This window comes from Ictalurus furcatus, chromosome 21, assembly GCF_023375685.1.
Source record: "Ictalurus furcatus strain D&B chromosome 21, Billie_1.0, whole genome shotgun sequence".
In the NCBI taxonomy this organism is placed as follows: domain Eukaryota; kingdom Metazoa; phylum Chordata; class Actinopteri; order Siluriformes; family Ictaluridae; genus Ictalurus; species Ictalurus furcatus.
The window spans coordinates 20,454,015-20,481,514 of record NC_071275.1 but is presented as its reverse complement, the minus strand read 5'-3'; the positions used below and the strand labels follow the sequence as shown (position 1 = coordinate 20,481,514).

At 46.0% G+C, this 27,500-nt stretch overlaps 2 protein-coding genes across 3 annotated transcripts in view; one reads left to right on the top strand and one right to left on the bottom strand.

Annotated features, from left to right (window-relative positions):
- The window catches only part of erc2 (ELKS/RAB6-interacting/CAST family member 2), a 32,691-nt gene extending 13,020 nt beyond the window's left edge, over positions 1-19,671 (top strand). Inside the window, exons 2-20 of the mRNA XM_053653533.1 lie at positions 835-861; positions 2,679-3,116; positions 4,910-4,984; positions 6,980-7,135; positions 9,259-9,426; positions 9,604-9,771; positions 9,881-10,018; positions 11,432-11,572; positions 11,695-11,835; positions 13,708-13,910; positions 15,119-15,253; positions 16,410-16,421; positions 16,636-16,753; positions 16,883-17,043; positions 17,169-17,316; positions 17,737-18,372; positions 18,494-18,557; positions 18,929-19,094; positions 19,591-19,671. Of these exons, the coding sequence (XP_053509508.1) occupies positions 835-861; positions 2,679-3,116; positions 4,910-4,984; positions 6,980-7,135; positions 9,259-9,426; positions 9,604-9,771; positions 9,881-10,018; positions 11,432-11,572; positions 11,695-11,835; positions 13,708-13,910; positions 15,119-15,253; positions 16,410-16,421; positions 16,636-16,753; positions 16,883-17,043; positions 17,169-17,316; positions 17,737-18,372; positions 18,494-18,520 (2,892 nt within the window). The 3' untranslated portion in view covers positions 18,521-18,557; positions 18,929-19,094; positions 19,591-19,671. The remainder of the gene's footprint in view (positions 1-834; positions 862-2,678; positions 3,117-4,909; positions 4,985-6,979; positions 7,136-9,258; positions 9,427-9,603; positions 9,772-9,880; positions 10,019-11,431; positions 11,573-11,694; positions 11,836-13,707; positions 13,911-15,118; positions 15,254-16,409; positions 16,422-16,635; positions 16,754-16,882; positions 17,044-17,168; positions 17,317-17,736; positions 18,373-18,493; positions 18,558-18,928; positions 19,095-19,590) is intronic.
- A 2,525-nt stretch (positions 19,672-22,196) lies between these two features.
- LOC128625319 (protein disulfide isomerase CRELD1) overlaps positions 22,197-27,500 on the bottom strand; it is a 10,689-nt gene continuing 5,385 nt past the window's right edge. The window contains exons 4-6 of one of the 2 annotated variants that reach the window (XM_053653531.1): positions 27,121-27,216; positions 26,229-26,369; positions 22,197-25,648 (exon numbers count right to left, since the gene is read on the bottom strand). In XM_053653531.1, the coding sequence (XP_053509506.1) occupies positions 25,428-25,648; positions 26,229-26,369; positions 27,121-27,216 (458 nt within the window). In that variant the 3' untranslated portion in view covers positions 22,197-25,427. The remainder of the gene's footprint in view (positions 25,649-26,228; positions 26,370-27,120; positions 27,217-27,500) is intronic. The other variant, XM_053653532.1, reaches the window with a different exon arrangement.

Below are 27,500 nucleotides of genomic sequence, written 5' to 3'. Positions count from 1 at the left end.
GTGATTGACGTTTCATTCGTTCGCTTCTTAAATCGGAGAAAAATCGACATCATTGTATACGTGCTATTTATATGAAAGCTTCATAACGTCATAAGAGAGACTACTGATATGTCAGAAATACGCAAAATAAGCCCTAAATGCGATATGTTTTAAGACCCAAGGCAATCTCACCCGAACTCTACAGCAGGCCGTGCGATGACGCGTGTCAGATTATATGTAGATTAAAGAAAATAACTTTCTTTCGTCCTGCTTACGCCATCGATTAGCCTGTCCATTAGCGTGTTGTATTTATCGCCGTCACCGCTGCCGTATTTGAATCCGTGTCGTGGAGTTTGCCGTCATCCCGTCGGTGGATTTTAGACGAGCGTCGCAGAATAGAATAGCTGGTGGGATTTGTAATCGGAAATTTCTCGCGTCAGCCATTTCTGGTCACGTGACGCGTTCTGGGATCGGCAGCCAAACTGTTGTCCTACCATGACAGCAAAACCTGGCGTAATTCCGTCTCGCGGAGCCACCTCGAGGTCATGATGGACCAGAAGGAGGAGGAGAACCTCTACCTGAGAGAGGTACGCTCACCTGACACAGGCGTGTGATCGATTAGAAGAATGATTACGGTGTGAATCCGGCTTTAGCGTGTAGGCTTTTCATTCTGCTCGTTATAATTATAACGCACAGGTTAATCACGAGGCGATGTTTTCGGGTCAGATCGTGCAGACACGCTTCTCGGTGTCCTCACTGTGTGTGTGTGTGTGTGTGTGTGTGTGTGTGTGTGTGTGTGTGTGTGTGGTGATTTTCTGCTCTGACGCTTTTCACACTCTCCATCTTTCCCATCAGCACCTGATGGACGCTCGCAGGACAAAGGTGTGTTACACTGCTTGCATAACACTGCTCTGGCTCTGTGTGTGTTTGTGTGAAGTGTTAAAGTGTGTGTCTGTACAGTGTACGATTCTGTGTGTGTGTGTGTGTGTGTGTGTGTGTATGTGTGTGTGTGTGTGTGTTCTTGCTGCATGCTCCACGTGTTCGCCTAAGAATCTCACTTTCCTTAACTTTGCCGAAAACTGATCCTGGATCAGTGTTTCAGCGAAACTGAAGAATGTTTCCCGTTTCCTCTCCTGTCCCACCCACAAGCTTTCCCCCCCCCCCCATCATGCCCTGGTACAAATTCTTCCTGGGTGCTTTTATCTTAAATGTCTCATCTCTTAGAGTGGTAGAAACACCGTGGAAATAATCGATTGAGTCTGCTTTTCTAGTGTCTGATAGACTGGAGCTGAAATACAGCCGGAAAAGCACAGAGAAGCAGGACGGTCAGGATCATCAGACTGATGAGCCGGACGAGGCAGGACCGTACGAGCAATTATATCACACGCGTTATATCTGGACCAAGCGAAAACAAAAGCAAAAAAAACACACACACAAAAAAAAAAAAACGGATCCCCGAGCGTTTGGAACGATAAAGCAGTTTATAAAAGGAAATAATAATTATACAGATAAGACAAAAAAGTAATGAAAAAAAAAAGAGTAAAAAGTAGATAAAAATGTAAAAGCAGAGAAAATGAAAAACGAAACAATTAAGAATAGTGAATAAAGATCACGACGGGAAAAAAAAAAGCTGAGAGTGTGGACGTGGATGAGCTGAACAAGAAATAAAGACCTGAGATTAAAACAGCATTAAATAATAAAGATGTAAAGCGAGAGACAGAGAGAGAGAGAGAGAGAGAGAGAGAGAGAGAGAGAGAGACAGAGAGAGAGAGAGACAGAGAGAGAGAAAGAGAGAGAGAGAGAGACAGAGAGAGAGAGAGAGACAGAGAGAGAGAGAGAGAGAGAGAGAGAGACAGAGAGAGAGAGAGAGAGACAGAGAGAGACAGAGAGAGAGACAGAGAGAGAGAGAGAGAGAGACAGAGAGAGAGAGAGAGAGAGAGCACAGAAATATAATACACCAACTAGGAAAAAAAAAAGAATAAAATATAATAATAACTCTGATAAAAGAACAGAAGTGCACGTCAGTGATCGTGATCGGTCGCCTGTAAGAGCGGATAAAAACGTGACGGCGGCTTTCTCGCGCCCGGGGCCGCGTTTCCATTCCGAACCCCTGAACAGACAGAAGTGAAAGTGAGGACGAAACGTGTTGATCGAAATAAAACAGACGGGAGAGACGGAACGATGCAGACGATGCGGAAGACCGGAGCGGAAAGCAGGACGGCTCCGCATGCTCCGCTTTCAGCTCTAACGCTCGTCTGGTATATTTAGTAGTTTTGCCGCAGGCCCTAAACGCACTACATGGATTAAGCCACGCGGTTAAAAGCCTACGTTCTCATTAGTGGCTTCCTTCAGGTGCTAATTCAGCCCAGGATTCCTCAGAGACAGGTTTAACAGTCACACCTCAGTCCAGTGATGCCGCCATACAATGTCCTTCTCTAGCTGTGAAGGTAATAAATGCAAAGTATTCCAATGATGCGCTGAAGGGATTTAACGTCCAATAACAAGATTTAAAAAATCATTTCAAAAATAATCAAATGTTTTTTTCACATGCACCTGGAAAATCGCATGAGTTAATGTGTCATGCAACTAACTGAAAAATATTTGTACTTTTATTTCATCGTTATATGTCAGTGTGTATCCGTATTCGGAGGATTATATGCCTCAGTTCTGTTGAAGCGCATTTCTCTTCTTTCCTCCAGCATCTCCAGATGACCATTCAGGCTCTTCAGGATGAGCTGAGGACACAGCGTGACCTGAACCACCTCCTGCAGCAGGAGAGCAACTCCAGACCCGCCGGAGCGGAACACTTCACCACCATCGAGCTGACCGAGGAGAACTTCCGCCGCCTTCAGGCCGAACACGACCGCCAGGCCAAGGAGCTCTTCCTGCTGAGGAAGACGCTGGAGGAGATGGAGCTGAGGATTGAGACGCAGAAGCAGACGCTGGGCGCCCGGGACGAGTCCATCAAGAAGCTGCTGGAGATGCTGCAGAGCAAAGGGCTCCCTCCGGTGACCGGTCGAGCCTCGGAGGAGGAGGAGCAGGACAGGGCGAGACGAATTGCAGAGGCTGAGGCTCAGCTCGGCCACCTCGAGGTTATACTGGACCAGAAGGAGAAAGAGAACCTTCACCTGAGAGAGGTACGCTCACCTGAGACAGGTGTGTGATCATGTACCTGTTATGAAGGAGGATAATGACCTGAGACAGATGTGTATAATCACAGCATGGGTATGAAGGCTGGGTTAGACTTTGTCAGAAACTAGTTTCAGTGGGAAGGAGGGGTCTTGTTTTCCTGGGAATATTTGGTGGTTTGCTTTGTTTTGATTACACGAAGCTTCTGTTCGCTTTCGCCAGCCTTGATCGGTAACTAAATTGGGAAAAATTCAGGTTGGAGGACAAAACAAAAACGAAAAAAACCCCACAAGGTTCTGGCCCAGTGACCAGAGAGTTCACAGTTTGAAGGCTGTTCTGCGAATAGAGTTCTGCACAGGAATGTTTTTATATTCCCAGTCCCGCCCACTCCCAAAGGAATTCTGACCAGTCCCACCTCCTCCTGCAGACACTGTTGACTGATCCCACCCCCTCCTGCAGACACTGTTGACTGATCCCACCCCCTCCTGCAGACACTGTTGACTGATCCCGCCCCCTCCTGCAGACACTGTTGACTGATCCCACCCCCTCCTGCAGATACTGTTGAATGGTCCCGCCCCCTCTTGCAGACACTGTTGACTGATCCCGCCCCCTCCTGCAGACACTGTTGACTGATCCCGCCCCCTCCTGCAGACACTGTTGAATGGTCCCGCCCCCTCTTGCAGACACTGTTGACTGATCCCGCCCCCTCCTGCAGACACTGTTGACTGATCCCGCCCCCTCTTGCAGACACTGTTGAATGATCCCGCCCCCTCCTGCAGATACTGTTGAATGGTCCCGCCCCCTCTTGCAGACACTGTTGACTGATCCCGCCCCCTCCTGCAGACACTGTTGACTGATCCCGCCCCCTCTTGCAGACACTGTTGACTGATCCCGCCCCCTCCTGCAGATTCTGTTGAATGGTCCCGCCCCCTCTTGCAGACACTGTTGACTGATCCCGCCCCCTCCTGCAGACACTGTTGACTGATCCCACCCCCTCCTGCAGACACTGTTGAATGGTCCCACCCCCTCCTGCAGACACTGTTGACTGATCCCGCCCCCTCCTGCAGACACTGTTGACTGATCCCACCCCCTCCTGCAGACACTGTTGACTGATCCCACCCCCTCCTGCAGATTCTGTTGACTGATCCCACCTGCTCCTGCAGACACTGTTGACTGATCCCTCCCCCTCCTGCAGACACTGTTGACTGATCCCGCCCCTTCCTGCAGACACTATTGACTGATCCCTCCCCCTCCTGCAGACACTGTTGACTGATCCCGCCCCCTCCTGCAGACACTGTTGACTGATCCCGCCCCCTCCTGCAGACACTGTTGAATGGTCCTGCCCCCTCTTGCAGACACTGTGGTTATTAGTGTTATACAAATTGGTGACCAGGATAATGCATTTCCTCCTTCAGTGGGTCTCGTGGGATCCCAGTCCCGATGCATACCTCAATCTGCAACCCTTAACAACTCCACTGCATTCAATTCAATTCAGTTCTATCTGTATAACGCTTTTAACAGAGGACATTGTCCCGAATCTCAATCTCAATGATCTTGAGATGTGGGGCCATCCTCGGCATCAGTGAGTGATTTCCAGTTGATGAGAACTCTAACCAGAAGTAGGGCATCAGGATGGATCAGGTAGGTCCATCAGAATGGAGCAGGTCTCCAAACAGGTCCTTAGAGATTTGTTGTTGTTTCTTAAAATGTATTTTAATTCAGATGTTTTGTATCAGCGCATCTCCAAAATAAATAAATGTAACATTCGTAGAGTTTCCTGACCCTTGACCTTTATTTTCAGGAGCTTCACCGAAGAAACCAGCTGCACCAGGACCCGAGCAAAACCAAAGCCCTGCAAACCATCATAGAGATGAAGGTAAGAGTGAAGCTGGAGCGCGCGAACCGAAAACCTGATCACCGGATCAGAAAGTCATGAGAAGTGTAATTAAACAACAATCACACTAACAAACGGAATTATAATGAGGGCGTGGAAAAGAAACAGAAGGAAGAAGAAGATCAGGGCTCTGTGGGATGCTTAGATGGAAGAGTGTATGTGTGTGTGTGTGTGTGTGTGTGTGTGTACTTGGCTACGCTAGGCTGCCACCTCCTCACCAGCAGAGCCATTACATACACTTCTAAAAATAAAGCATGACCTCATGCAGCTCCTTTATACACACACACACACACACCCACACACACACACACACATGCTTTAGGACCTTCATGATTGGACTCCCGAAGAGTAATAATACCCAGAATGCTCCAATGCAGCACCCACGTGACACCAGAATAAATCCCATATGACCAACTGGTTGCCTCTCCAATCTCATGCCATCCAATCAGCACTCGTTATCTCGCCCGCTCCCTCCTAGTAAACTCCCATCATGCACCAGTTTCCCGTAGCGCACACTCTCTCCTCTCTCCTCTCACTCATCCTCCCGCCACTGGTGGAGAACTGATGCTGTTACCATGGGAACAGGAGCGGGTTGTTTACAACGGTGAAACCACTAACGCAGGCGTGTGTGTGTGTGTGTGTGTGTGTGTGAGAGAGAGAGACTGAGAGAGAGATAGAGAGAGAGAGGGAGAAGGGGAGAGGAGAGAAGACAAGACGAGAGGAAGGGCAGGGATGCTGATGCTGAGTGTTTGCACGTAAAGGGTACGCTGCAGAACAGTTTTTTTCTCCTCTGAATATATTTGCGGTTTGTTTGTAAATACAGCGTGCGCGCATCGGACGCTCACTTTGACGAAATTGGAAGGAAACTGTAGCAACAGTATGGGCCTTCTTCAATCACGAGGGTTTGTCCAAGCTGCGTGGTCCTCTCAAAAACGCTGAGAAAACAGGGTAGCCAGATGGATTAGACTTTAATCCAAAGGAAGCTCCCGGGGCAGGCAGCGCTTCTGGGCAGCATTTCGCACGTACGTGATTTGAAAGAAGCTTGCTTCCAGATGGCTGTGCCTTTAGAGGTACCGTATTTCTACTTTCGGTCCATATTTCAAGGCAAAATCGAGTGCGTGAGCAAACTTCTTCCCTGATGCAGGCAATCCCATAATTCTCCTCACCACGCCACATTTGCATGAAGGTTTCACGGATCAAACTGTGCCTCTCCGAACTTACAGCACAAGTCTATGCAAAGCGTTTGTCTGTCCGCTAGCAGTCGCGTTGCTAGATTTATCGTTCTGCTGTTAAAATGAGCCGGCTAGCGTAACGCGATCTCACCAACTTGCTAGTTAGCCGTGCTGTTCTTCTGCTCTCCGGGCAGGCGTTCACTCCGAGCGCGCCGGAGTAAATCGACGCAAGGCAAGGTTACACATCTGGACAGTCATCGGTTCTGAGCAATTTGTGATATGTGAGAGGGAGGAAGAGTGCGAGAAAGTGAACGAGTGAGAAAGGACACACCCTTTCCGAGAGCTCTGTGGGAATGTGAAACGGGCCGCGGCTAATCTGAAAGGCGTGCTATTATTTATTTAAAAAGCCGAGAAGCATGCTGTTGCAGTTTTGCAGTCCGAGAATGAAACACACACACACACACTTCTCTCTCTCACTCTATCTCTCTCTCTATCTCTGTCTCTCTGTCCTGTTCTGTATCTCTCTAATCTGCAACCGGATGCGTGTCCGGTTCAAACCGAACAGCGCTTAGATGCCCCTCCATTAGCATGATAGGAACAGGATTCTGCACTGCAGTTCCTCCTTTTCCTGCACAACACCCACGGCTTCTCTCTCTCTCTCTCTCTCTCTCTCTCTCTCTCTCTCTCTCTCTCTCAGTTAATTTGTTTTTTCACTTCAATATCGTTTGAGTAGTCCATGAAAGTGCATTAGTCCACTAGCATGGAGCCAAGCGCTGCTAATTTCTCCTCCAAACTATTCCTCCAGGACACGAAGATCGCGTCTCTGGAGCGGAACATCCGAGACCTGGAGGACGAGATTCAGATGCTGAAGGCCAACGGCCTGCTGAGCACCGAGGACCGCGAGGAGGAGATCAAACAGATGGAGGTGTACAAGAACCACTCCAAATTCATGAAGAGCAAGGTACAGTAAAGCGTCGCTACACCTGCTACCTGCGACCGCTGAGATTCCTTGTGCTTGACGCCACGGGGTTCTGAGGCTTGTCGTTTGTTCTCGATTTCGCTAGCACAGTCTGTGCGTTTATGTGCACGCTAATAATACCAAGAGTTCCTGATTTCAGCCGTTAGCTGTTGAGTTCTGGATCGTGATTGGTCAGAAGGTGTCGATTCATTCGCTATAACAGCAGCTCTGACGGTAGCGCGGCTGCTGATCGCAGGTTTATATTAACATCATCGTTTCTATAGTAACAGCTCGTTCATGGGGACTCGTACTGTCAGTACGGTGACGTTTTCTGTAAGGAGATGTTTATGTAACATTTTATGGACGGAGCCTTGAGTGTACGGACCGAGGAGTTTACGCTTCTTTGCGGGTCTTTTATTTTGTTTGTTGTCTTTTTAACTTAAAGAGAGAGAACAGAGAGATGCTGGTGAGGGAACCACTGCTTCTAGCTGCTAGAACGTACGCGAGAACAGGAACTAACTTAACACTTAAGTACAAAAGAGTACAAAAATATGACGTGTCGTGTCTTAGTAAACAAAAACAAAACATCGTAATGGTCGATGTGGTACAAGCGGAATAAAACGTGCGGTTCGAAACGTGCGGTTATAGGAAAAGAATCACGTTTGGAGCGGTAACGTATTCGAATCGGCCGTCAGCGATTGTTTTCTCATAAACGCACAACATGCGGTGTTTTATTCTTTACTTAAAGCTTACTTGAGTTAATAGGAAGGAATGTGGGCGTGTCTACGTGTCCATATACGGAAGCCTTCGAGTAGAACGAAAGCAGGAAAGTTACGGCCCTCCTACACCCTCAGGGAAGATATTCTTGACTGTGATATTCTCTGCGAATATAACGAGACAAAGAAGAGCTACACTGTTGGTAGTAGTGGAAAATAAATATTAAATAATAAATATAAAGTGGGGGAAATACCCCCCCCACACACACACACTCTCCTGTGCTTACATACAGCCACGGGTCGCGTTCGAATCGTCGGAGAGCACTGGAGTGTTACTGCATTTTAAGCGAAAGGCTCGTTAAGGATGGAAAGCCCTGTCGTGTAATGAATAGTTGAGCGTGTGTTTAATGCGAGCGGAGCTGCGCTGATGATGGACGCGATTTCATTTACCGCACACATCCCTACAGCAGGGTTTGAGCTGCAGTCGGGCTGAGAGGCGCGTCGAAACACAAACGCTCGCCTTGCGCCCGTCTCGTCTCCTCTCCTCTGTCTACAGGCATTAGCCCTCCGCGTTCGTTTAATACCGCCTGTCATCTTTAACGTTCCGGAAAATCCCGTTTCTTCCCGTTTATTGCGTTTTTAGTAGTGTTTGAACCTGATTGCAAGTGATTCACGAGTCACGATTCACAAACCCTGATCCACGATTCATGATTCGTAAAGCCATTAGTCTGGTGAGCGTTTAAATCAAGATTTTCTCCGTTTTATGCAGATAACGTGGCTAATCCTTATTATTGGCTGTGTTGATGTGTGTGGTGTTCAGAATGGAAACATGGAGGAAATACAACTGCAGTTGCACCTTTCGCTTATATATATATATATATATATATATATATAAATATATATAATATATATATAGTCCATTTGTATTTACATGTAATGTTTCGTCTTGGAGTCGGCTCAGTCGTAATGTAAATCGAAGCGTTTCGTAAACTTTACTTTAATTCGTGTTAATTGAAGCGGTAAATAATATAGAATTAGTTAGTAAATTTGTACCCAGTGCTCACATTAGCCAGGTTTCTGACGAGTACGGTTGTGTCCTGTTACCATGCAGTTAACAAAGCTGATTATTTCTCCAATCAGACCACGTTCCAGACGGTTTTATTCCTCTTATACCGCAGCCGTTAATTAAAATATATAATTACATAAAAACTGTAATCTATTTGAACTTTTTGTATTTCTGCTGAGTAGATTAGCAGTTATATAATATTTTTTAACTTGTTGTTGTTGTTGTTGTTATTATTATTTATTATTGTTTTCTTTCGTCTGAATTGCTACTTGCTACATTTCGCTTCCGGTTAAATGTCTTTTATACAATTTAGACCCAATTCATTTCTCTTTTGTCCCCTCAAGATTGATCAGTTGAAGCAGGAGCTGTCCAAGAAGGAGTCCGAGCTTCTGGCTCTGCAGACGAAGCTCGAGACTCTGAACAATCAGAACTCAGACTGCAAGCAGCACATTGAGGTTCTCAAAGAGTCTCTGACAGCCAAAGAGCAGCGAGCTGCTATCCTGCAGACTGAGGTCTCACACACACACACACACACACACACACATTATTATTATTATTATTATTATTATTATTATTATTATTCTTTAGCTACAGTGTGTTCACAGAGGACTTGTTGCACATTTCTAGCCATGTACTGTGTAGGGGAATATTATGGGATGTGGGTGATGGTGGTGTGTGTGGCGTTGCAGGTGGATGCCCTGCGGCTGCGTCTCGAGGAGAAGGAGTCCTTCCTCAATAAGAAGAGCAAGCAGCTGCAGGACCTGACCGAGGAGAAAGGCACACTCGCTGGAGAGATCCGCGACATGAAGGACATGCTGGAGGTCAAAGAGCGCAAGATAAATGTGCTGCAGAAGAAGGTTTGTCTCCTGGGATGGGAGTTAAAGAAGTAACATGCTAGCTGTGGCTATGGGAGAACCTGCACGTGTTAAATTTCTCTCTCTCTCTGTTTCTGCGCGTCTGTCTCAGATTGAGAACCTGCAGGAGCAGCTGCGAGATAAAGATAAACAGCTGGGGAACCTGAAGGACCGAGTGAAGTCTCTGCAGACCGATTCGACCAACACGGACACGGCCCTCGCCACACTGGAGGAGGCTCTGTCTGAGAAGGTGAACTGCTTCTGTGGGGTCTATTTACTATAATATGTACAGTAAAGCACTGTACTCTGTATACTGCAGAAGGTGTAGTGTCTGCATAGTGAAGAAGGCGTGGTCTCTGCATAGTGAAGGCGTGGTCTCTGTATAGTGAAGAAGGCGTGGTCTCTGTATAGTGAAGAAGGCGTGGTATCTGTATAGTGAAGAAGGCGTGGTCTCTGTATAGTGAAGAAGGCGTGGTCTCTGTATAGTAAAGAAGGAGTGGTCTCTGTATAGTGAAGGCGTGGTCTCTGTATATTGAAGAAGGAGTGGTCTCTGTATAGTGAAGGCGTGGTCTCTGTATAGTAAAGAAGGAGTGGTCTCTGTATAGTGAAGAAGGCGTGGTCTCTGTATAGTGAAGAAGGAGTGGTCTCTGTATAGTGAAGGCGTGGACTCTGTATAGTGAAGAAGGCGTGGTCTCTGTATAGTGAAGAAGGCGTGGTCTCTGTATAGTGAAGAAGGAGTGGTATCTGTATAGTGAAGAAGGAGTGGTATCTGTATAGTGAAGAAGGCGTGGTATCTGTATAGTGAAGGCGTGGTCTCTGTATAGTGAAGAAGGCGTGGTCTCTGTATAGTGAAGAAGGCGTGGTCTCTGTATATTGAAGAAGGAGTGGTCTCTGTATAGTGAAGGTGTGGTCTCTGTATATTGAAGAAGGCGTGGTCTCTGTATAGTGAAGGTGTGGTCTATGTATAGTGAAGAAGGCGTGGTCTCTGTATAGTGAAGAAGGCGTGGTCTCTGTATAGTAAAGAAGGAGTGGTCTCTGTATAGTGAAGGCGTGGTCTCTGTATATTGAAGAAGGAGTGGTCTCTGTATAGTGAAGGCGTGGTCTCTGTATAGTAAAGAAGGCGTGGTCTCTGTATAGTGAAGGTGTGGTCTTTGTATAGTGAAGAAGGCGTGGTCTCTGTATAGTGAAGGCGTGGTCTCTGTATAGTGAAGAAGGCGTGGTCTCTGTATAGTGAAGAAGGAGTGGTCTCTGTATAGTGAAGGTGTGGTCTCTGTATAGTGAAGAAGGTGTGGTCTCTGTATAGTGAAGGAGTGGTCTCTGTATAGTGAAGAAGGCGTGGTCTCTGTATAGTGAAGGAGGCGTGGTCTCTGTATAGTGAAGAAGGTGTGGTCTCTGTATAGTGAAGGCGTGGTCTCTGTATAGTGAAGAAGGCGTGGTCTCTGTATAGTGAAGAAGGAGTGGTCTCTGTATAGTGAAGGTGTGGTCTCTGTATAGTGAAGAAGGCGTGGTCTCTGTATAGTGAAGGAGGCGTGGTCTCTGTATAGTGAAGGAGGCGTGGTCTCTGTATAGTGAAGAAGGCGTGGTCTCTGTATAGTGAAGGAGGCGTGGTCTCTGTGTAGTGAATTGTGATTGTGAATGTAAATGTGAATGTCCTGTGTCTCAGGAGCGAATCATCGAGCGTCTGAAGGAGCAGAGAGAGCGGGAGGACCGGGAGCGCATGGAGGAGCTCGACTCGTACAAGAAAGAGAACAAAGACCTGAAGGAGAAGGTCAGCAATCTGCAGGTGGAACTCACAGAGAAAGAGGTGAATGTCAGAGTGTGTGTGTGTGTGTGTGTGTGTGTGTGTGTGTGTGCACGCTCTACAGGATGTTTTCCTAGCTTACCATCTGCTCATTAACGTCGTGCTCTCTCTCCCTCCGTCTCCAGTCGAGTTTAATAGATCTGAAAGAACACGCCTCTTCTTTGGCCTCATCCGGCCTGAAGAAAGACTCCAAGCTGAAATCTTTGGAGATCGCCATCGAGCAGAAGAAGGAGGAGTGCAGTAAGCTGGAGACGCAGCTGCAGAAGGTATGCCATTAATCAGACCAAGCCGAATTCTTGGACTTTTGTAGATTAATAGGTGCATTGGATAGAACTGTTCAAGTCAAGCCTGGAAAGGTTTACTGGTTTTCCTGCCTGTTTGCTAAATCTCCAGAAAACGAGTTGAAATAAAATCGTCCTCATGTTACGTAATATAACAGGCCACTAAGACCCCACCCCTGGGCCATGTTCGGCCTGACAGTTACTGTAATCTGCACTCCATCCTTCCTCCCTACCCCCTGAATGTCCCCCTGTGTCTTCTCATTTAGTATGTTGCTCTTTTTTTGCCCCACTGATCCGAGATCGGTTTTTGCCGTTTCTCTTAATAACGGCCCAGATCGGGTTTCAGAATATAAGGCTGTTCCTGGATCAGTGATTTCTTTAAAAAAAAGGCAACTTATACTGTACCTGGTCCTAAAAAGTGGCTAATGCTAAACCTAACAATGTTTCTCTGGGTCTCCCTTCCTCATTTTCCATCCTCCTCGTCATCTGTTTAACTCCTCCCCTCTTCCTCCTCCTCCTCCTCCTCCTCCTCCTCCTCCTCGCCGTTGCAATGCAGCAAGCCGAGCAGCTGTTCAATCAGATGAACAACCCTGTAAGTGTCTCTCAGGACCCACACACACGGCGCGTGCTGAAAGCATGAGGAAACACACACACACACACACACACACACACACACACGCGAGGAAGCATTACTGCATTTCGTAACAGTTGTAAACCAACAAAATTAGCTTGGCTCCAGCAAAGTTGCGAGACTACAACTGAGAAACTGGTGACAGCTGTGGGGACTGCCATGTTGTTTAAGAATACACTGTATATATTTTCCCGATCACTGGGAGATTGTCAGGTCAAATGGCGCCATAGCCATCAAAAATCCGGAGCCAAGGGGGTGAAATTGCCCATGATCTCTGGGTGGGAGGGGTATCATCTCTCTCCCCTGTCAATCACAGCACCACAAGCCAATCACAAAAATAGCGTAAACCCCCAACTCTGGCGTATCTTGCTGATCGCCTGAAGCATTCTAGCTGTTGCATGGCTTCATGTTTATTCCTCTATCATTTTAACGGCATTCATTAGGAGCCTTTTACGTCTGATGACTCAATGGTCCGGCTCCTAGACTCGCAGAAGTGTGGTACCAGAACTGTCCAGGCAGATTAATGAAATCCAGGTTACAGTATGTACCATAACCACACACATCACCTACTGTAAGCTCCATGCAACGGGTTCCTCATGCCTGAAACACGCTGCCGATATCATCCCAGCTTTAATACGGAGTTCTAGGAACGCCTGACTGCTCGCCTCTCAGGCTGCGTGTAAACAAACATACGCATTGCAAGTGCAGCTTGTCTGCATGGCCTCATTTCCTGGTTTGCTTGTCTGTCGGTCAACGTCCCGCCACTTTCAGTTCTGTCACATCGATCTGTCTGGGAACATCTGTGTGCAGATTTACGGGTAATAGAGTAAGGTAATGCATCGTGGTGTGACGTTTCAGCCTGTGTCTCTGTGCTCTGTCCTTCACTCCTTTGTGTCTGTCGTCGTCAGTCGTGGATGCTGTTGTTGTTCATGTGCAAACGCTCCCTTTAAGTGAGTTCTGGGTTTTCTTATTAATTAACCCTGTTACAACCCAAAACAGATAGCTGTTGGACTGCTCGGATGCTCTCGTAGCAGTGCTTATGATCCGCATCCCAGTGTAAACAGTCCAATAGTCTAGTTTAGATGGTCCGTTGACTTACACGTGAGTTGTTAGAACATCTCCGGATCTCCGGATATCCACAGGAATGTCCGACATCGTATGAACGACATCCACTCACCTCGATTTAACGCGACTAGTCATCCGTACTCGTTGTGCTCGCTCTCCAGAAAGCCCACGAGGTGGAGGTCCAGCAGGGTTCTCGAGGAAACCCGGACTACATGGAGCGAGTAAAGCTCCTCGAGAAGGAGGTGGCCTTCTACAAGGAGGAGTCGGGGAAATCACAGACGGAGGTCGAGAGGCTGCTGGATATCCTCCGTGACGTGGAGACGGAGAAGAATGACAAGGACAAGAAGATTGCCGAGCTGGAGAGGTGAGGACGCTGACATTTCTGGCTTTTTTACTCGAATACATTGAATTTGAGATTCTCTGGGGAAATGATTTCTCTATTCTGTTGTTCGTCACAGTGCTGCTTAAATTAAACCCATTTTTTTTACAGCTTTATTTTTAGGGTGAATTGTGATTTTATTTACATTTTTGAATACTATAGTTATTTACATCACGGTGGGTTTCATGTGACTGTGACTTTCAGAGCACAGTGATGTAGTTCCTGATGTAGTGATGTAATTAGACATTAAACCAAACCAGTACGCACAGTGAAATGAGGAGCTTTAGCAGTTTATTAAATGCGAGCCAGTGAGAACAGAACTGACCAAACGATTGTCGACTGACACCGTTAATTCCCAGCTCTGTCGGTGAAGCGTTTCTAAACGCCAGCCGTCACCGCGCCATGCTGTCGCTCTCACACTTTCAGACTCTGGCATTAAAACTGGAACAGTTTGGTAAGCTGTGAAGTTTAGGAGTTTTGTACTGCTTCAGATCAGATTAGATCAGTGTTACGGTCTGAATTTCTGCTCCCTTCAAACATCAAAAATCCAGCTGCGGAAAGTTTGTGTTTAGGTGATGATGTTTCTCAAATGGAAAGGACGTTCTGATGCAAGAAAAAATTTCATTGTTTGGCTGGAAAAAAAAGACTTGTTCTGAGATCAGTCCGAACAAATGGTCGTTCGTGTCACTTTCGTTTAGTTCTTTCATCCTTTGCCGTACGCCACCAGTTGTGAGGAAGCGTGAGCATGTTGAAAACAGCATTCGGTCCATGTGTAAAAAAAAAAAAAAAAAAAAAACAAGACAGGAAAGTGAGAGGATTTTTCTCAGGCTCACTAGCGCCCTCTGTCCCCCAGAGACTGCTGTTGCATTTCTCTGTCCGAGCGTTCAGTGTCTGAACTCAGTGTGTATTGTGTTTTCTGTTCTTTTCCGCTGGCTTGCCCTCTCTTTATCTTTCTCTTTCTCCCACTCTCTCATTTTCCCCTCATCCTGTCATATATTTGTCCTCTAAAATCTCGCAATCCCCTTCCTTTTCTCCCTCTTTCTCTCTCTTTCTCTCTTTCCCTCTCTTCTCATCTTTCACTCATTCTACATTTTCCACCCTTGCGTGCTCTCATATACGACTGTCCATCTCCATTTCTCCGTTTCTCGTCTCTGCATCTGATGCTTATCCCCTCCAATACATACATGACTCCACCCACCTGTGTCCTCGCCCCTTTTGTCCCTTGCCTCTATGCCCCGCCCTGGGGGCAGAGCCCCTGCTGACTCCGCCCCCTCAGTGTCCGCTGCCCCCCAGCAGATTGGGGGCATGGTGTGGGACTTCCTGGGAAAGTGAGTGCTCTGCCCTGAATCACGGCTCGGCTGCACCTGCCTGCGTGTCTGTCTGCCTGGCTGTCTGTCTGCCTGGCTGTCTGTCTGCCTGCATTTCTGCATGTCTTTCTGCTTTGTTTTCTCTCTCTCTCTCTCTCTCTTTCTCTCTCACTAGCTCTGTGTGACTGCCTTTCTGTGATTGGTGCATCGTGTATGCTATTTCTGGGCAGCTGCTGAACATCCACTGACCCTTACAACATAAATATAATGGAAAATGTGCATCTTGATTACTGCATAAAAAGACATTGTGGTCTGTGAGATTTCTTTTGTTTGTTTCTGGTGTAATTTGGATTTATTTTTTGGATTTTGGTGTAATCAGTCCTGCTTTCCCTTTGTGTCAGAGTGTCAAAGCATTCTTTCCCATACACCGAATGTCAGCTGATGTGTAAGGATCCTCCCCCCAAAGATGCAGTGCCTCATTTCTGATGTCATGACGTTCACTGATTCATGCACATTTGCGTCATATCCAGTCCTGACCATTATCTCCAACACTTTGTCTCTGCTCTTTTCCTTTCATCAGCTCCCCTCCTTTTTTTTAAACCTCTGTCTCTCGCCCCTCTCTCTCATTTTGCATTGAATGGCGCCTCCCCCTAATTTGCAGCGTTAAAAGAATACGTCACCGAAATAAAAAAATACTAACGTCGCTAAAAGTAAATGGAAACTAGCAGGAGTCAGTTAGCATACTTAACATTTGCAGACATGCTAACTGATTCCGGTTAGTAACCTTTTTCCAGCGTTAGCCATGTTAGTATTTTGGAGGTGCATTATTCCTTTAAAGCCCAAATGGCTTTTCTACTCAAAATCAAACAGAGTCTTGTGTCCTTGACTACTTTTATTTTGGTCTAATTGTTGCACCCTTGTTCCCTAGCAACCTTGTTCCCTTGCTACTGTCCTGGCTGGGCTGATTAGGCCACTGCATGTTGGTCCTCACAAGCTTTGTGAGGCCAAACTGATGATGATGATGATGATGATGATGATGAAGCATCCTGCATTACCTTCTTCAGGACCTGATTTGAATCTCTGTCCTCCTCTCTGTTTTCTCCAGCTGTGTTTAAGATGACTCTAATTTGTTCTTTTCTCCTGTTCTTCTCTATTCTCCCCACTTCCTGTCCTGCAGTCTTGCACCAAGGTGAGTCCTTGTAATTTGTTTAAGCGTTTATTAACTCCATTAACGCCATTTTGTAGGGGTAAAATTACTGATCTGATATCCAGTGGTGTTTAGTACCTATAGAAAGCACCATAAAAGTCAGAAAAGGAGGCACGTCATGAGTGGACGGTTTGAGTGGGCCAGCCACGCCCCCTGCTGATGGTTGTCATTTTTCTACCTTTTCCTGACTTTTCAGGCAAAGCAAAGACCAGAACAAAAAGGGTCCTGGCATGAAGCTTGGCCAGCAAGTAGAGAAAAAGGGCAGCAGCATCCTGCCAGACCCTCGCAAGGACAACCCCATGGACAGCGCCAAGGTGTGTGTGTGTGTGTGTGTGTGTGCGCAGCTTTCAATGCAACATCTTGAACCCAGATTCTAGAGAACTGTAGTGTTGTAGCATGCACTGATAGCCACATACCTCTGACGCGCATACATCGTCTCTCAGATTGAGGAGTTGATGACGGTGCTGGAAAAGACGAGGCAGGAGCTCGACTCCACTAAGCAGCGCTTGTCCTCGACCCAGCAGTCTTTGGCCGAGAGGGACGGCCACCTGACCAACCTTCGGCAGGAGCGACGCAAACAGCTGGAGGAAATTCTGGAGATGAAGTGAGCGCCTTTTTTATTCATGCTTTCCAACAGGTCTAGTCTTCTAGTCTGGCTCTAGTCTTGACGGCACAAAACGCTTGGGTAGTTTCTCGTGATCTTGTCTTTGGGACTCTCCCTGTGTGTAGGCAGCAAGCCCTGCTGGCTGCCATCAGTGAGAAGGATGCCAACATCGCCCTACTGGAGCTTTCCTCTTCTAATAAGAAGAAAACCCAGGAGGAGGTGATGTCATTAAAGCGTGAGAAGGATAGACTAATGCAGCAACTCAAGCAGCAGGTGAGCTTGAAACACAAACACATCAGGAACATTCTCGGAACACTCCCACAGAGCCCACAGAAGCTCAGAAAACACTCAGAACTACGTGCGCATCAAATGCTTGTACAAGACTTGCATTCTGCACACTCACTAAATCCCCACAATTACTCATGCAACATACTTGCAGAACACACAGAAGCACTTCCAAAACATTTTAAACGTACTCGCACAACATTAAGAACCACTCACATGACACTCAACCCCTGACACAGCACTTAGAACCACCTGGACAACAATCAGAGCCACGTGCTCAGCATTCAGAGGAACCCACAAAAAATGAGACTAAGTATGCTGTTGATGCTGTTATTCTAAATGATCTGATTATGACAGTAAAGATAATTAATCTATCATGTGTATAATGTGTTTTTGTAATCGCGACAGACCCAGAGCAGAATGAAATTAATGGCAGACAGCTATGAAGATGACCACTACCACCCTCATGGTCCCCCTCACCACCTCCAACAGGGGCCACAGCACCCACACCCCCACCCACAGGCTGCACCTCCTGCCCAGGGCCAGCCTCTGTACCCACATGCCCCTCTTCCTCAACAGCAACCCCTCTACCCACACACCCTTCATCCCCAACATCCTCAGCCCCTACCGTCTCACCCTCATCCTCAACAGACACCTCATCCGCCGTACCCCCAGCACCCCCAGCCACCTGGCCCCCACCAACACCCACCCAGGCCCCAACAGCCACACCAACAGCACCCACATGCCCAACAGCCACACCAACAGCACCCACATGCCCAACAGCCACACCAACAGCACCCCCATGCTGGTCCACCTCCTCAGCAGCACCAACAGCACCCTCAACACGGGCCACCACCGCAGCAGGGCCCCCATCCCCAACACCCCCAACACCCCCAACATCCTCAACACTCTCAACACCCTCAACACCCCCACCACCCTCCTCATGCCGCTCCTCACGGGCCGCAACCACGACATCCAGCCCCGCACCACCGTGCCCCCACCCGTGGCCCACCCCACGCAGGACACAGACCCACTCCAGATCCGGTGGGTTCAGATCTTGACCTGATTCTGTTCTTTTCAGACTGTGAGATTCTATTGTAGATGCCTGTCCACTGACATTCTGACCTCTCATCTCACTTTTCTAACATCACGCTGCCACTCACAGGATGACGAGGAGGGCATTTGGGCATAACCATTTCCAAACCAAAGCTGTGTTGATCTTTTATAGGGTGAGATCACATTTTTTTTGTCCTTACTCTAAAGCAAGTCAGTGAGGCACTTAACATTATCTTAGCTCTGTATCACTGATGTGCGAGATCCAATTTGAACCGAACATCACTGCCAAAACAAAAGACTGCTTTAAGATAAGATAATCAATGCAAAAATAAATCATAAGCATAAGCAATGGTTTAGCTATTTATGCATTTTATTTTCACTCATGAAAAACAAATGGAACACAGCTCAGTATGTTTTCTAAGTGAGCTCGGTGGAGTCGTCGTGGCTCTAGAACTATTCGAGAACCCAAAAAGTAATGTAATTCAAATGTTCAATTACAATTCTTTCTTTTTCTCGCTCTCTCTCTCATGATCCCTGATGAAAGTTGGAGGTGCATAGCCATGTCATACAGATGAAACGATTCATTATCCACTTGGCCGGACTCAATCTCCTATCAGACCGATGCTTCAGCAGGGGGCCTTCACACTGAGGAAGAGGAGCAGGAGGGGTGTGAGTGTGTGAGGCCAGAGTGCAGACTCACACCCGAGCAGGTAGGAATACTAGAGAGGCTTAAAGCTGGCGGCTTGCTCCAAATAAGAATCCTTCCTTACCTCAGCTCATAGATGAAACTTTGGAGTTTTTGTGAGGTCACAAACACGATGTGCTCCATTAATAACTTTATTAGGAGATGATAAGGACTACACAGAGTCGTCGTCCTATATGGGACATCGTATACTTGTTTGTTTCTCCTAAGTCAGTATTAATGCCGTTAACTAGCTAACTAGCTCACCATATGTTATTACATCATGTTAGCTACATCAGTTAGGTTTCTGGGGCAACCAAAACATGGGACTAGACAGAACATTAGAACATTTCCATGGCTTTCTAATGAATTTATTATTTGTCCATGATACTGATACCTAGTATATCTGTCCATGGTCAGTCTAACCTCACCCCAGATCAACGGAATGATAAACTCTGAAGTGATCAATGCGAGAGTGCCTGATGAACTCCACAGATCACGTACAAGTTTCTTCAATCTTGCAGATGAGAGAAGAGATCAGGATGGAGAGATACGCAGGCCTGGATGTTGGAGACACACATGCAGCTGTTGCCTGATGGAATACCGATCGAAACACTGCTTTGGAGGACCTTTCTCGAACAAGACCCTGTAAGATGTCCTCACATGCAGCTGACCTGCTTTCATCCCTCTCACCTGCTTGTCTCCAGCCACTTATATGTGACTCTGTCTGCTCAGCCAAGCCCCCTCTTTGACTGGACGATGGGTCCCGCCAAATCAAAAACAAAATCAATCATTTCATGCCTCTTCGTCAACTGCCAGAAGGTTCTGTGATCATGACTTTAAAAATAATGTTTGAGGTTGTTTAAAAAAAAAAAAAAAAAAAAAATCCACGGTGTAGAACATTTGTACCATTTTGTTAGAAAAGGATAATTTGCTAAACATCGTAGTGCATAATAGTGTTGAGAAAATTGCGGAAGGAGTTTGAGGGAAGTTTCTGGTGTCTTCTTGGTGACAGTTAGCTGGACGTCATGGCAAGTTTAGATCAAGTACACATCTACCATCGTCTGTCACTGCAGCATTATGGTTAACTTATAATCTGTTTCTAGCTTGCTGGTCAGAAAAAGCATATGTAACATTGAGTGTGACCCTTGACATAATCCTTACAAACGGACCCTTGAAGACCGTATCCAAGTTACGGTAATGAGCTGGCTAGCCGTCTAGTGATGCGGATAACGTTTAGCTTAATTTTACCGTGAGAGTGACTAACTATCAAGCTAACTAGCTATTTGGCAGTTTCTCTTTAGTTACTCAAATGCTAGACAGTTCTATTTAGTACCTTATTTTTGGGTGCTATGAGCTAGCTAGCTAATTATGTTTTGTTTACTGTATGGTACTCCAATGAGAGCCCATTGTTGTGACATCTTGCTAGCTTACTCAACAGCAAGCTAACTCAAGCGAGCTGGCTTTATCCGACCGTATCAAGTTTCCAGTTTATAGTTTAGTCTTGTACGGAAGCGGGATGGTCAGTTACGTTTTGTAGTTGGCTATGTGAATGATTTCCTCCGATTGTTGCCAGGGGGTGCCTCTATAATCAATATGTCATCTGTATTGGTTGCTCTTTCTGCTCATGTTCCTCATTGGAGTCTTGGATTTTTGTGTTACACCACGCACCTATGCACCTCCTCTGCCATCGACTCTGAGCTGCTGTGTTCGGCCAAATCTTTACCACCATCATCATGAGGTAAATCACCAGAATGGGCTTAAAACAAAGGAAATAGAATCTCCTACCCGCCTCCAGGGTTTTATTCCTAATGGTGCTTTTATTGGTGCTTTACGCCTAAACATGGATGGAAACAGCCATCGCTACACTGACTGGTGTCCTGTTATGATGCGTTGCTTTGCTATTAATCGAGAGACACTCGAGTGGTCAAGGTTCATGTCTGTGATCCTTCACGTTGGGTGCTTGGATACTCACCGTATACTCGTATCAGAACAAAATGATCTGACTGCTGTTATGTGAAGTCAAAGAGTCATGCAACCCACATGACCACAGTCCAGGAAGATAATTAAGCCCCTTTTTCTTATAGACAGTGGATGATAAAGCACAGAGTGCTCAGGAACCGATGAGCTCGGAGGTCAAAAGGTCAAAAGGTAAAGGCCTGAGTATCTCATTAGAGGTTGTTTTCTTCCCTTACTGTACCGTCCTTGATTGCCTTGACAACGACCCCCTAAACCCTAATCACTAATCCTGTCGTACATAGTGGCTGGTGCCTGGACAAAATAGATCCATACACGGGCATATATCAAGTGGTGTTCAGAATGTTGTGCCCACAAACGCATATTGTAAAAAAAAAAAGAGAGGAAGAAAAGAAATAAAAAGTAGAAAACACGTCTAATTTCCTGAGGGAAAAATCGGCCATGTGCTGTAGTGTCTCTACTACTAACCTTTAGCGTGTGAGGCCCATCGCAAGATCTTGTCATGAAGATCTATGCAAAATAAATATGTTAATTTAAAAATAAACAGAAATAAATAAATGCAGTGGCTCCATGTTGAAGGACGTTTGCAAATCTAGCAGAACTTGCGTAACCTAGATGGACAGGGCACTTCCATTGTTGCAGCTTATCTAGACAAATAACGTCAAGAGTCCCTCCCAGATAGGCACCCGGATGTTGACCAGGTTCACGCCTCTTCATGTTCTCTCCGTCTCTGTGAACTTTGGGCAATCATCTTCTCGCCACGTGATACGCAGGTTCACCTTGAGTGACCTTCCCGAGCGAACGGTGTTGTTCAGCTCAAGAACACACGGCTGAACACGTCAGAAGACGAATAAATATTCTGACTTGTCTATGCAAGAAAACTGGAATAATATAGGCGTGTGTTAGCAGTCTTGTGGCGTCGTCTTCCCGATGAATTGAGGCTTTGACGTTGTTTGAAGAGTGAATTGCGCACATCGAGATGATGACGTTGGCTTGCTTGCGTGCCAGCTTGGTTGTGGCAGCTCAGTTGACTGTGACTTGCTCTCGGTGGCTATTTAGCAAGAGGATTATCAAAATTAAACTGGTTTTCTTGATGTTCCTCGCTAACATCCAGAGGAATCTGCATCTTTGGTGGCTTGATTGTTCACTGTAGAGTAATAAGACCAAGACCTGACTGTTATTATAGATCTATTTGTACAGTTACTGTGATTTCTTCTTTCGCATCGCCAGTGCACCTTTCGCAATTCTACAACATTCACACGATCCCGGTGGTCACGCCATGTCACGCCGCTGTTGTAGAGTATCTCTTTCTGACTTCGAGACCGCTTCGAGACACTGCTGTTATTGTTCACGCAATGCTGAATCTAGAACTTCTAGAGCTTTAGCGACTGCTGTTGTTCTCGAACACTCATTTGTGATCATGACCCTTGAAGCGTCATGTTGTCGCGATCTGAGACTACTGCTGGCGTTTAGAACGTTTACTTGTAACCTTTACTTACCTGCTGTACCTGTGGAGCGCGGTTCTTGAAACTTTTTGTTGCTCACAGATGTTTGCCGTCGCACTGGAACGGCACGTCCTACAGTGCGTCTCGCTTTTCGTTATCTAAAGTCCGTCAATTTTCCATTCTACAATATTAGCTACGGATGTTTTTCTAGCACATTTCCTTGTCGCTGTAGATCCTAGAATTATTGTTCCGTCTTTCTCACCGAAAAACACGAGCCGCCGCTGTTCTAGAAGGTTAACTTGAGGCGGTAGTTCTGTGGAATGCCTTGTTGTCACGTCTGGAGTTCGAGACCACACTTTTCTCACTTCCGGAGCGTTCAGCTGAAGCTGGTGAATGTGGGCTTTTTGACGTGTGACTTCAAAGAGACGAAAGTTCTTGGCGGTAAAGCGGATAAAGTCTCGCGAACGTTGCCACTTCGCAACCGGGAACCATGAGCTGAGCATACGCTAGCTACGGACCGAGGGGAGTGAGTGAGCACGGCAAGGTGGTGGTGAAAACGAGCCAGAACTACAACAGAGTACGCGGAAAAAAAGAGACGTACGCGGAAACCTACTTAGACGTGCGTGCTCATAAAAATAAAAAAAAAGTTCGACAAGTGCGAGAAATTGAAAGCAGGAATCTTGTTGTTAACAGAATGTGAACACGGCTCCGGTTTCTCTAGAACAGTATTCCTTAAACAGAGTCACCCCTAACCTCTCGGGTGGCTGAAATAACAAACAGTACAGAAGAGGAAAATTCCCCTTAAGTGGAAAATGACATAACCGCTGCGATGATTAAGACACGTGGCTTAATTACTAAAAAAATTCAAACTAAAACTCAGAAACACCGAGTTTCAAGATAAACACGGAGTTACTCCTTTTATTGTATTCATGGTCTTTTTCCTAAGATTTCTTTCTCTAAAAAAAAAACAAAACATGTTAAAACCTCGACTTGGTGTTGTAAAAGATTGTTACCAGGGGATACAGCTGGCAAAACAAACAAACAAACAAAAAAAAAACGGTTTTATTTTTTTTTTGCAAACCACTGCTCTAGATGGAACGTCCTGGAGCACTGGAGCATCTCGCCACAGTCCTGCGGTCTTTAGCTTGGCGTGTTTATGACGCTACGTGCTCCGCGTCATCACCGACTCGGTCGTCCGAGGGATCTGTAACCTCACGACGCAGTGATCTTCTGTGCAATTGCGTGTTCGTGGTCTGTAAGTGTAACCTTTGGACAGAAACCGAAAAAAAAAAAAAAAAAAAAAAAAAAAACCTCAAAAAAGGTTTTTTATTTATTTTATTTTCCTGATCCTCCGTTTTCAGGTCCTTTAAAACAACTGGATACTTGAAGCAGGAGTCAAATCTCCTACCATGAAAAACGAACATGTTGTATGTGGGAAATGTAATGTAGAAAATATAAATATATAAAATCTAAAAAATATCAAACACACACACACACACACACACACACACACACACACACACACACGTGCACACAGAGCCGACGATATGACGGCGTGTTGAGATACACGTCGTACACACACTTCACACTCCTTACATGAAAAGACTGTGTGTGTGTGTGTGTGTGTGTGTGTGTGTGTGTGTGTGTGTGTGTGTGTGTGCGCTGGTTGTATAGTTTCAGTTCTTGATGTCAAAAATGCAAAACCACTGGATGGATAAAAGAAAAACAAATCACTGTGACCAACGCTAGAAAAAAAAAAAAAATAAGGAAAAATGTTTATTTATTTACGTATGTGTATTTATTTATTTATTTATTTATTTAATGAACTCATTTCTCTAAAATTGACTGTGTTTTTACTTTTATTTGTTACTTAATTTTTTTTTATATGTTTCTTTAAAAAAAAAAAAAAAAATAGTTGAAGGATTTGGAACATGTATGATTTCTGTATGTAAATGTCTGTACGATGTGCAGTGACGATACAGAACGAGAAACTTCACGCGAGTGTCCGCATGCCGAACGAGTAAACGTGCGTGTGATACGTGGGATTTCATTTCCCATGGTGCATCAGTCCCCGCATCGCAGCGTGTCCGGGTTTTGTTCAAGACTGGTATGTCCGTGTTCTGTGCAAATAACTGAAAGTGTGTTAGCATGGGTTTTTTGGAATGTCGATACGAATACGAATGTCGTACCGTGTGTGTGTGTGTGTGTGTGTGTGTGTGTGTGTGAGAGAGAGAGAGAGTCTTGCATGAGTATTTTTGTGGGGGAGAGTGTGTGTGTGTGTGTGTGTGTGTGTGTGTGTGTGTGTGAGTGTGTGTCATTACAGGACGTCCTGTTAGATCCTGGGTGAGAGTTCGAGGAGTTCAGCATGAATTCTGTATGTCATGTTCGGTGTTTTTAAAGCGTGGGGGGACTCCGCTGTCCCTCTGCACACCCCCCCCCTCCCCCAGGTGTTTGCTATCGTGTGTGTCGTGATCTAAGTGTCGGCCATTTGATTTATATCCATTCAATAAAGAGTGACATTCTTTCTGAAATGCAGTGTGGTCCAGGTATTTGCTACGGTTCACAATCCTACTCCACTAGCGATCGCTAATGCTAATATCTACAGCTGACCCAAGCTCCATGCACTGGTATTTAAACATCTGGCTCTAACAGAGCATCAGATCAACTAGGCAGTGCCTGTGTCAGTAATTGTTCATGGGGTATACGACGTCCAATGTGATTAATGTTCAATACGCATAATGTACGTACACGCCTATTCAGTCACATCTGTAATAAGGGTCTGTAGTGACAGATGGCTGTTTTTTCCCCTCAAATCACTGATTATGATAAAAGATTAGGCGAGTGTAATTAATATTAACATATAGTCAAGTCACTTTCTGCAAGCGTTCTTCTAGACCAAGCTGTTCTCAGTCCTGGTCCGGTTTGTCCTCCTGCGCACTTCATCTGCCCTTCAGGAAGCTGCCCAACAGGCGGTCGCTCTTGTCCGAGAGCCAGTAGCCCGCCATGGCCGCCACGGCGCCGATGAACACGGAGGTGAACATCATGTCTCCTTTAGCGGCCAGCGTGGCCAGAGCGCACAGAATCACGCCGAAGAACATCTGCTTCAGCACCTCCACCTCGTCGTCCTGGAGATCATCGAACAAGCCACGTTCCTCTCCTGCTGGAGAAGAGCAAACGGAGGAGACTGGAGCGAGACCCCACAACACACGCTGAGAACATCACGGTGCTGGTCATTTATTCATGGTGTGTTCGCGTTATACGTTACTACCGTACCTCCCCCTGCGTGTTCACGTCTTTTCTTCACTAAATAACCTTCATGAGGAACAAAACAGTGTCACGCTCTTTACCCCAAAGTGCCGAGACTGGAGACTCCTTACAGAAAACTTATCAGGTCCCTGTGATAGCGATGGCGTATTCGAACGGGTGTGTTAGTATAAAGCTGTGATGTGCAGCTGCGCTACAGTCAGAGCTGCTGGGATAGAAAACTAATCAACACCTCCTGACCAATCAGAATTTTGTAGTACTGAAAATATTCCAGTAGTTAACACGGACCTTCTCGGATTCATAAGGTTGAGGGAATTCACCTTTATTATATAATATCTATATGTTTAATATTATATATATATATATATATATATATATATATATATATATATATATATATATATAAAATGTGTGTGTGTGTGATATAATAAAGAACAGGATTTAAAGGTATCTTTGTGATCACAGTGTTTCCTCACCAGGTGTCTGGTTCCTCACACACACGGTGCCTTTGCGTGTAAAACCCGGTGCACAGCGGCACTGAAATGATCCTTCGGTGTTGACACACAGAGCGTTGATGTCGGAGCAGGCCAACACCTCCTCACTGCACTCGTCAATGTCTGAAACACACACCGTTGTTAGTTGTGCATAATGCTTGATTTACAGCCGTTTCAAAACATCATCAATCCCCTATGTTTAGTTTTAAAGAAGGCATGGCTTCTGTCAGTCCTAGTGGAGGAGGCGTGGCCTCTCTGTCAGCTGTAGTGAAGGAGGCGTGGCCTCTGTCAGCCCTAATGAAGGAGGGCTTTTTTTGTTTTTTCTATTTCAGCTGTAGTGAAGGAGGCGTGGCCTCTGTCAGCCCTATGAAGGGGGCATGGCCTCTGTGTCAGCTGTAGTGAAGGGGGCGTGGCCGCCATGTTAACCATGGTGAAGGGGGTGTGACCTCTATGGCAGTCCCACTGAAGCTGTGTTAAACTCTGTGTGACATTTTAAAGAAAATCTCATTTTTTTTGCCCTTATGTAATTAAATTCCCTAAAGCAAATGTTTTCATTGATTTTTTTATGAAAGTTTTGCAAAATTTTGCATTGTTACAGCTCCCCCTGGTGGATCGGGGGACCTAAGCACACCACTCTGTACCCACAATGCTTCACAATTACAGCAGTGCGAGCTTACGTGCATACAAACCATTCGCAATCAGATGAAATCTGCAGAGACAAAAAAAAAAGTTTTGGAACCGTCCTGAATCTCTATGATACACCCCAGTAACCGAACCCTCACGCTGCTGCTGTACCGTTATACACTAATGTTTAATGTCAGTCTCTTAGAAAACGGGGAGCTGAAAACTGAGATTGTTCCAGCTGTTATCTCACCTAAACACTTCAGGTCCTTGGATCTGTAGCCGGGGGCACATTTCTTACAGCGAGCAGGACCACTGCCCATACAGCCCACACACGCACGGTCACAAGCTGGCACACGGAAGAGGGAAGAATAAGAAAGATTATAATATCTGTATTCTGTTTTAGAAAACCCCTCCCTGAACCACTAGCATGTTCATGTTCATCATTAACGTCATCTTCAACAGTGCCCAAGATTTCGTTTATAATGAAAATCTGAGTCTGCTTTTTTTTTTTTTTTTTTTTTAAAGTTTATACTTGTTTGTTGCTCTCTGTCGGTCTATTTTCCCTTTGGGTAACGGTTTCCTACATTACCCACAATGCAGTTCGACTACGTGCTGATAGTGGTGCATTGG